The sequence below is a fragment of the Parasteatoda tepidariorum genome, chromosome 11, assembly GCF_982258835.1.
Source record: "Parasteatoda tepidariorum strain Cologne lab strain chromosome 11, Ptep-v5.0, whole genome shotgun sequence".
In the NCBI taxonomy this organism is placed as follows: domain Eukaryota; kingdom Metazoa; phylum Arthropoda; class Arachnida; order Araneae; family Theridiidae; genus Parasteatoda; species Parasteatoda tepidariorum.
Genome location: NC_141765.1, coordinates 4,526,268 through 4,536,553, shown reverse-complemented (window position 1 = coordinate 4,536,553; position 10,286 = coordinate 4,526,268). Strand labels below are relative to the sequence as shown.

Here is a 10,286-nt window from a genome sequence, read left to right as displayed (position 1 = left end):
ATTTCATAATAGCTTAAATTCATTAATGAAATAGAAGTTTTTAATAAAATAGAATAAATAAAAATATATAACTGATTAGAGAAAAATAAAAACATAAATTTTTGTAAGATTATGAATAATGTGTAATAAACTAATCCAGTTTCAAAAGTAAATAGCTTCTTTATAAAAAAAATAATAATATTTTTTAGTAGTTTCTGAATATTTAGTAGTTTCTGATAGTTTTTAATAATTTCAGACAACTCAGTAAGATTGGGTGATTTTTACTGAAGTCAATGATATCAAAAAGGAGTGATAATCAGAAAATTTTAGCATAATTCAAGTATTAAATATAAATAAGCATGTAAAAACAAGAATTGACTAAGTAGCTTTAGATGAACACATCCTACAGTTAAAGTCTTCATACAAAATTATGGAGAATATTTCAATTTTTTTCTCACAATTGTCTGCATGGTTTTCTGCAAGAGATTACATGACTTCTTTTCAATTTAACACAAAATAGTTCAAACAATATTGATAGTCTGAAAAGAGAAAATTATATATAACCTTATTTTAAAAGAAAAATTAGTTGAGATTACAAAATAAGCTTACTGTAATTACTTTAAGGTGAAGCAATTAAGTTTCAATAGAATAAACTTATTACTAAATTTAAAATGAAAGCAAAGGATCAGATTTTTTTATATATAAGACATATATATATATATATATTATGTAAAAGAATGAAGAAATAAATAATGATGACTGCTCTAAAACATACATCTCCAAAATTTTAAATGCAGTAAGGAACCTATAATTTGAAAGACTGGAGACCATTTGCTATCTTGGATGCTTGAATTTTCCAGTTTTTTTGGATCGCTTAAAAATGATTCAATACAGCTTAACTATATTCTTACTTTAATATTGAAAAAAAAAAAATAACCACATTTTAGCAGTTTTAGTTTTTAATTAAAAATTTGTATTTTCCCTTTACTTATTTTACATTATTTATATTGGAAAGCAAAGCAATGAATTTTTCTCATTATTTTCATACCACCTTCTGTTTGCCGATATTTCCTTTCGTAAATCAAAGCGAAAAATAAAATCATTCGCTTTATCTGATTTCGTTTATGAGATGCTTATTTCACTTTCAAAAATAAAATTAATTTTTTTTAAAAAAGTCACAATTTCACCATTCTAACTGAACAGAAACTGATTTGAGAAGAATTTCCTTCTCTGCTTTGTGTAACTGCACTTTACCCCCAATTACGTCAATACATTTGACTTTCAGGCTTAGAGAATTGAACAGAAAGTGGTTGGTTTTTTCCAATGGGTGAAAAGCATTGTTTTTTGGCATTCAATTTACAAACTGGTGATTACCTGTATTATCAACTTTAGGTGCCATCACGGATTCTAAGCATAAGATCTTGGCACAGCTTGTTAAATTTTGGTTTAGTTAATACACATCCTTTCAAGAGTTTAGCTATTTTGAAAATGATTTTAATACTTTATGAAATAAAAATCAAAACACTTTTAATAAATTCAGTGATTTTCAAACAAATTTCGTCAGAATTAGGTGGTGGCAAAAGCATTGAAATTAGTAACAAGAGTCAATAATTTACTGACAGAAAGTTTTTTAATTGAGATTATGGGTTTACTCTATTTTGTTTAAGTCTGTCGCTCCTTTAAGTATGATTGAAATGGAAAAAAATAATCCACCCCCCACTTTTCCATCTACTCAGATAAAAATAGTTCTAGATAAAAAATATTGGGGAAACCGAGCTAGGTCATTTCTAAAAAACGGATTTCATCTTCTGCACACTGATAAGTATGTCTAATGTATTTCTCCCTCTAAAAACAAAGAGGAATGAAATCAGCATGCTTCTCCTATACGTTTGATTGACAGTAGCTAATTGAAAAACATTGATTCTTCTATATACACAGGAGAAAATTTTAAAAAATGTCCCTTCCCCACCCAAAAGATCTTCAAGGTTAAGAACTACCATTGTAGTTTTCTCTTGACAAACAGGGAGAGAAAAAATCCCCTCACCTTGCCCTCTACCAGAAGCGTGACTAGACTTTCTGCATATTGCCTAGTTTAAAATGGTGGGAAAACCGAGTAATATTTTTCCTGTTTTTTTGATATACTGGAGAAAAGGAGCAGTTTTGGCAAAATAACAAGATAAAAAAGCATACTAAATCAATAGGTACTAGTATTAAACAAATTGGAAACAAAATACCTATTATATATTTGATAGTTACACCATACTAGAACTTCACTAATGTATTATTAGCAATAGTCTGTGTGTGATTCATTATTGGCAACGATATCAAGACAATACTATTGCATGTACACACAGCAATACCCCAATTTAGATCTATTTTTCATCTTTCATATCTTATCATTTTTAGATGGTAGTAGTAATTACGCAGTCATCATAACTTGTTTTTCAATCACACATGAAGCGGTTATTTTTCTAGTAGTAAAATAGACTATGCTTCGTTTGTAAAAAATACAATATTCATTAAATACATATTTGAATTATAAACCAAAAAAAAGATTTATACACATAACATATAAATAAACTGCAATTTCGCGGAGATATGCCGCATTTTTAAAAGTTGACTAAAAATGAAAAGATTTTCATCAGAAAGGCCACATCATCGAATACGCCGAAACATAACTTCACTGTGTGATTGATTGCAGAGTTAACACACCTGTTACAAATTACAAGTTATATAGAAAATAAATGATTAAACGTTTGAAGAGTAATTAAAATAATTATTAAGCATATAATAGATTAATATACAATTTTACTTGAAATCAGAAATTACGTATTTTGATCATTTTCATCATAACTTTTCAAATGTATGCTAAATTGTAGGGTGTACAATTGTGTACAATTCAAACGCAATACAATCACAAAAGCATTACATTAATAAATACTAATTTAAAATACTAGAATTTTATGTAAACCAAGTGATTAAGAACCGAAATATAATAAAAGTAAAATCAAAATACAATAAATTGATGAAAAGAATCTTATTAGGCAAAAAATTTTACCATATAGAACAACTGCAATCACATCACTTCGCTTTATCAGAATTTGATTTGAAATACTAAACTATTATTAAATCAAATAATTAAACAGCTAAAAATCCTTACAATAATTCAAAAAAATATTAAGAATAATTAAATTAAATAGAGCAAAACTTGTTTTGTGAAAAATTGAACTACACAAAACAATCATGAAAGCATTTCGTTTCTTTTTACTAATTTTAAATTTCTAAAATTATAACCTATCAAACCTAAAACATTCAAAATAATTTTTAAAGAATAAAGATATAAAAAATATGCAAATACTCTCGTTTTGTGCAAAATTAAAGCATAAAATGATCAAAAACGTATTGTTTCTTATATAATAATTTATAATATCCCAGTTATATAAGTAAATCAAATGATTAAACAACTAAAAATTAATAAAATAAATGTTAAATATACAATAAATAAAGCAGTTCAAACATTCCTCTTTAATCCGTGTGTTCATTTTAAGAAAATATCTCTAAATTTCAAAGTTGTAAATTTTGAAATTTAGTAATCGCCGACCGGCCTGTGTAAGGGGCACGGAACTGTCCTTGCATCAGAAAGGTTCTGGGTTCAAATCCCGGACAAGGCATGGATGTTTCTTTCTCTCTATCTGTGTTCTATGTACTTTTTCCTTTGTGTGTGAATGTGACCTGCCCTATAAACGGGTTGAGGTAGTATGACATGGGCGATGCTGCTCCACTGCCGTGGCTTTGCCACAGGTGCCCACTGGGTAACGAAAAGAGAGTTAGCAGTTCTGGAACTCTCTGTGGCCAATGGACAATAGTTCCAAGTGCCCGCCATTAAAAAGAAAATAATAAAAAAAATAAAATTTAGTTATCGTAAATAATAAAGTTAACACGACCTTATCATGGCTCTTGGTGGTGCTGGTCATAAGATCCTTTCTGTGATTTTCTCAGAGCCAAGACTGACTAAAGAATTCAGAATTACTCGATGGAACTTGAGCAAGGCTAACTGGAAGAAGTATGCAGAATTAACAGATTCACTTTTGGGAAACTGCCCTTTACATAAAAATAATGACACGCCCTTGATCGGATCGTGATCACAATCTTGCAATGTGCCAATGCTTGTGTCCAGGGGTCACATTAAAAATGCAAAACCTTTCTGGAATGATAAACTTCAGGCGCACAAGGAAGAAAAAGACCATGCAAGAGCTAGGGCAGAATCCACTGGCCTCCTAGAGGATTGTATCTCCTTAAGAAAAAGCCAGGCCATTTTAAAGAAAGATTTTAAATTCAAAACGCTCTTCTTTTAGCAAGTTTTTGGAAAATATGAACTATCGAAAAGATGGACCAAAAGCTTTTAGATTTCTATCTGCTTTAAATGGAAAGCGCACACAACCTTGCAAACAACCTTTGAAGGTTGGCAATAGAACTTTAACCTCAAACCAAGATATTGCCAAAGCGTTTTTGAAACTTTATCGCAAGATTAGTAATTTTTACCCGATGACTAGGATTAAGAGGGGTGAAATAAATCCCTCTGGTGATAACCCAGAATGAAACTGCCTTTTCTCCTCACCTTTCACTGTTAAGGAATTTCAGAGAGGAATCTGTTGCTTGAAGAGAGGAAAGAGTGCTGGTCCTGATGGCATCCTCTCTGAATTTATTTTGGAACTTGGCGTTAAAGCTAAACAAACAATCCTTAATTTAATAAACAAAACTTGGGGTGGCACTTTCCCGAGCCTCTGGAGAAAGGCAGACGTTATACCTATTTTGAAACATGGAAAAGACCCGACGGACATCCAAAATTTTAGACCAATTTCCTTGACCTGTATCCTAAGTAAGCTAACTGAAAGAATGGTCGTTGATCGGCTTCAGTTTTTTTTTGGACTATGGTGGCCATATCTCTGAGAGACAGGCTGGTTTTAGACGTGGATACAATACAACCGAACAAATCGTCAGACTTTCACAGCATATTAAGGACGGCTTCCAGAGGAAGCAAAGTACACTTGCTTCTTCGTTGATTTTAAATCGGCGTTTGACAGAGTTTGGAGAAAATTGCTTCTTAGGAAGTTGCTTCATAAGAAAGTGTATGGAAATCTTTTTAAGTGGATTAGTGATTTTCTTTCACAGAGATTCTTGAACATTAAATATGGCAATTCTCAATCAGGGTATGGGCAAACCATGCAAGGCCTTCCACAGGGCTCAGTTTTAAGTCCTGTCCTCTTTAATGTTATGGTAAATGACCTTTTGAGCTACATTAAAAATGCTGTTCCAGAGACTGAATCATTGTTGTATGCCGATGACCTTGTTATTTGGTCTACTGGCTCTGATATCTCTATGCTGGAGAAAACACTCAATTTGACTTTAGAGGCTCTGACAACCTGGACCCTGGACAACGAATTCAAGGTTAATCCTGAAAAGACAAATTTTGAACTTTTTACCCTTAGTACCAAAAAGTTTAATGTTAACTTGGTATACAAAAATAGTACTCTGGGTCGGATCGATTGTGCTACCTACTTGGGCATAACTCTTGATACCAGACTGACCTGGACTAAATACATAAATCAAGTGGCAGATAGCGTGACAAATCGCCTTGGTCTATTGAAACGTCTCGCTGGAATAAAGTGGGGTTCATCCCAAAGTGTCCTTGCTTCCACTTTTACTTTGTACATTAAACCAGTATTTGACTATGGTTCAGAAATCCTTGTTACTGCCTCGGACAGTGCGTTATCAAAACTCGATTTGGTTCAAAACAAAGCACTAAGGCTCATCACTGGTTCTGCGATCTCAACCCCTATTTCTGCCATGCAGCTACAGACAGAAATTTATAATTTATCTGACAAACGACCTTATGCTGTCCTTTCTCTTGGTGAAAGATTGTTGAGAAAGGAGCACTTCTGGCCATACTACAATCTTCCTCAAACTAGACTTAAATCTCAACATTAAGTCTCCAACTCCAAATTTTGCATCTATTGGCCACCTGTTTTTACGGGCCTTCTGAGATATGCCACTGCCAGATTCGACTTGGTACTGCCTGTTCGGAAATCGGACTTCCACCAGACCGAGTTGTATCCTATCCCTCTGGCCACTATACACGAGAGATACCCTTACGAGCAATGGCTGCAGGGTTTTACTGATGGATCCGCCACTTTTTTAACTGATAGAGCTGGAGCCGGTGCTTACTCCAAATATTTCTGCCTCAGAGAACCTCTTGACACTTGAGCAGATAATTTTGATGGAGAAGTGTTTGCAATCCTTATGGCTATTACAGCTATTGGTGAACCATCTGAACAAAACATTGTTATCTTTGTCGATTCTCAGGCTGCTATTCAGACCATTTCTGAATATAATTTATATCCCTCTGAACTCGAATTTAAGTGTAAACAACGCATTGACTCTCTTCTTTGTTCTGGAAGAGAGGTAGTCCTCCAGTGGATCCCTGGCCACTGTGGCATTTACGGAAATGAACGGGCTGACATGTTGGCAAGAGAGGCTTCAGCACTGCATCCATCTTCTCATCCAGTTACCCTTAGAAATGCAAGGCGGCTTCTTAAGAGCAAATGCAGGCACAGAACAATATCTGCTCTTAGGGACTTAGCTGATGGAAAATCCTGGACTAGCCTTCTTGATGACCAACAGCGCTCTCACCTTTCCCTCCTTCCCAGAGTTGAGGGAGTTGCTTGCCTTAGATTAATTACTGGACATGACTACTTGCAGGCCCATTTATTTAAAATTAACTTGGTCAACTCACCTCTTTGTGTGCTCTGTAACACTTCGCCTATGACTGGGGAGCATTTATTTGATTGCCCCTCTCTTCTTGACATTCGTTCCTGTGATGACTTTTGTGCCCTCTCACCTTCTGGAGCTACTTCAGTGTTGTATTGGACTGCAAGACGCCTTACATCTGAGAAAACGATGGCGGGCGTAATTTAAAAAAAAACTCTCAGTTGAAAGTGGGGATAAACTTAACCTTCAAGATAGTATTTCACCCCACTCATTCCCGTTAGAGAATGACTAGCATATTTTTTTTACACCTGCAACAGAAGAAAGGGGATTGTCTATCCTTTTTTAGAGACTATTTGTGGGGTGGTTGAGGGAGGGAAATTTGTCGTCATTTTTACAAACTGTTTTTCACCTGCATTGTTCATTGTTTAAATTATTAATCAACATAAATTATAAAAATAGATTAATGCAAAAGATAAAAAGGGAAAGGATAATAATGAAATTTCAGAGAATCAATTCAACAAAATAGAATTTTGAATTCAAATAGTTAAAATGAAGCCTTAGGATAGGCCACTCTATTAGATACATCGCATATACCAAAAATTAATGTTTTAAATCATAAAAGTCGCAGTGTATCTCTGCGAAATTACAGTATGTACAATGATTAATAAAATTTATTACCAAACAGAGAATATATTGCCAAATATAAAAAATTGTACTAAGTGCTCAATGTAGAATTTTTTTTAACATATTCATCAAAATAATGTAAAATCGCATGATGCATAAAAAATTAACAAATTTGGCAATTGAAAGTTGATGAGATTTCATATTTTAGTCCTTTTCTTACAAAATTAACATCACCAAATTCAGGACAATTTCAAATAATAGTATAGACCACTAGTAATCGTACAATTTAATAAAGTGATTTAGTGGATGTAGGCATATAAAAACATTCATTTAAAAACAATGTGAAAAATTGCAGGTCAGTTTCCACAGGCGGTTGATTACGGTGAGAAAATTTAAAGTTTTTGAGGGCAAGTGAGAGTTTTTAAGGTGAGTTTTTACAAGAGAATAAAAATAATAAATACTTTTTTTTTTAACCAGCAAAATTTGGGTACGTTGTGAATGTTTCACTAGAGCAACATTATGCTATCGAAATTCTATGTTGCAAATTATGCTATCAAAATTCAGTTTGGAGAAAAGAATGCAATCACCTGGACTTCACACTGCGTTCCTAAACCTCCCAATGACGTGTGGACATTTACGGTTCTGAAATGGCCAGACACATTACATAAAAATATATTCCAGACCAGAATATATATATGATCAGAAAAACTGCAATCCAATCAAACGTCCAGCCATCAGGACGAAGAATTGTGAAACTAATTATTGCTTAAAAGTGCTGCACCTTAATATATATTTAGTAGATTTTAGTGAGATTCACTAAATAATTAATATTTTCCTGATCAAACCAAAAGTTTAAATAAGTAGAATGCGAAAAAAAAACAATCTATTTTTTAGAAATATTATACCTTGAAAGTAGTTGTTACTAACACAAGATCTATAAAAAAAATAATGATTTTTTCAAATTGCATATCACAATTCCACTTAAGTCTTTTGTTATTTATTAAGGAATATGTTACTGAAGATTCTTTAACAAGTTTGAGTCAAAAAAACTCTTCTAGTATGTTATGTAAAATTGCAAACAAAATATTGAAAACCATTTTACAATTACCTCAAGTAAAAGGTAAAAAAACCTGAATTTGTCCATATGAAATTTATAATAATAGAAGACATATTTGTGGAGGCAGCAGTTGAATGTGTTTGATGAAAGAGCAGAAAGCTCTGCTAAGGAAATGAAAAATATAATGATTCACCAATTTATTATATCAACAATATTTAAGAGGCAAATTTCTTAAAAAATATGGATACTCAAAATTACAGTAAAAAATGGATTTACCTTCATTATTATGATATTCAAATTAGAAGTTCAACACTCGATGAAGTTTGAGAATGACTAGAAACATTAGCACTGATAGTGCTTGCATGCACTTGAGCACTCTGAATAGTAGATTGAGAAGGTTTTGAGGTGACACTTGAAGATGAAGAGACTTGGCGTGAAGAGAGCCTACTGTTTGGTTGCAAAGTTATATCTGGGCCACCACCATAAATGTTTTGTAAATATAAATACATTTCTTTGGAAACAGAGCAATAGTCTGAACCTAAAAAATAAAATATTTTAATATCATGAAACAATAAGTAAACTAAAAATTAAGAATGCATTATAACTTACCAAGTTTAAGGATAGCTTGGTTGTTTTTCACATAGCAAATTGAGCTATTATCTATTGGTCCAGGTTGTTCTAAAATATAAAGATTTCCTTTTGCAAAATAAATGTATGTCATGAAAAATACACATGTATAAAAATTAAAGAAAATTTAGTGAAATTCCTGACTTTAATTATACATCTTACAGAAAAGTCAGGCTGCTAGTTAAATTTTTCTTGGTTAAAACAATCAGTAATTAATACAGGAACTTTCCCCATGTCTTAACACTTTGTGGGGGAAAAATGTTCCCCAAATTTTTACTCATGAAAATTGTGGAAATCATATCCACATTCAAATCATATCCACATATCATCAATTACTCATAAATGTTTCTTACATTAAAACTGTATATAAATTACAAAATGTTAAACATTCAAAAAATAAAGAATTATTATTTTTATTTATTATCACTTATTTCAATTGCATAGACATTGGAAAAAATTATCCTAAAACCATAAGATGAAACTCTTGAAAAGTGGAAAGCTACAGAGGTTGTTGAATTTATGGATAAAATAAAAAGTCACAAACTTAAAATTACATTTTCTCAGAACTAAGCTTTACACAGACATCACAACTCTATTAATTTTTACACAGTGTATTAAAAATTTTAACAGTGAGTATATAACAAATGCAGTTCAAATCACACATAGAATTTTTTAATTACATTTATAAATTTTGTTTATTTAAATAAAAAAATTGAACTAAAAAGGAAGATTGAGTTTTTCATTCGATTAATTGCAAACCAAAAATGTTATAAAATAAATATGAACAGAATTGCTGTTAAAATTTTAAGTGAATCAGGTGAACATTTTATGATGTTATCGTGTTTGAAAAATGCTGTTTCGAGGAAAAGGTATTAAAAGTTTAAAAAAGGTTATTTCAACTATAGCCATACTAATGCATATCCTTTAATTGCTTCTGAATTTATATAACAACTACAAAGATTTTTTTTAAAGTGGTAGCAGTCACACACTAATATACTATTTTTGGCTTAATGAATTGAATTTAAAAGAAATATGACAACCACTACCAATAAATAGTTGTAGAACACATATAAAATAAAAAGGCATGAAATCAATAAGAGTTAGTGAAATGTTTCAAAAACTCAATATAAATGATTAATTTTTCACTTTAGTTTACTACCATTTCCTGAAATATTTCACAATATTAACTGTTAGAAGATAGGCTAATAGAAAAAGCGTGGAGTTTTTTTTA

The 10,286-nt window shown here is 31.7% G+C and overlaps 2 protein-coding genes across 5 annotated transcripts in view; one reads left to right on the top strand and one right to left on the bottom strand.

Moving 5' to 3' along the window:
- Positions 1–249: 249 nt before the first annotated feature.
- The window catches only part of Usp20-33 (Ubiquitin specific protease 20/33), a 129,324-nt gene continuing 119,287 nt past the window's right edge, over positions 250–10,286 (bottom strand). The window contains exons 18-20 of one of the 4 annotated variants that reach the window (XM_071187340.2): positions 9,038–9,106; positions 8,705–8,966; positions 250–518 (exon numbers count right to left, since the gene is read on the bottom strand). In XM_071187340.2, the coding sequence (XP_071043441.1) occupies positions 8,722–8,966; positions 9,038–9,106 (314 nt within the window). In that variant the 3' untranslated portion in view covers positions 250–518; positions 8,705–8,721. Of the gene's footprint in view, positions 519–2,580; positions 2,692–3,672; positions 5,435–8,704; positions 8,967–9,037; positions 9,107–10,286 lie in introns of those variants that run through there. The other 3 variants (XM_071187344.2, XM_071187343.2, XM_071187341.2) reach the window with 3 other exon arrangements.
- On the top strand, positions 6,280–6,954 carry LOC122271510 (uncharacterized). Its single transcript, XM_043053079.2, has one exon. The coding sequence runs from the start codon at positions 6,280–6,282 to the stop codon at positions 6,952–6,954; it is 675 nt and encodes a 224-aa protein (XP_042909013.2).

Coding starts and splice junctions, on each gene's coding strand:
- LOC122271510 (XM_043053079.2), top strand. CDS start 6,280: ATGGCTATTACAGCTATTGGTGAACCATCTGAACAAAACATTGTTATC.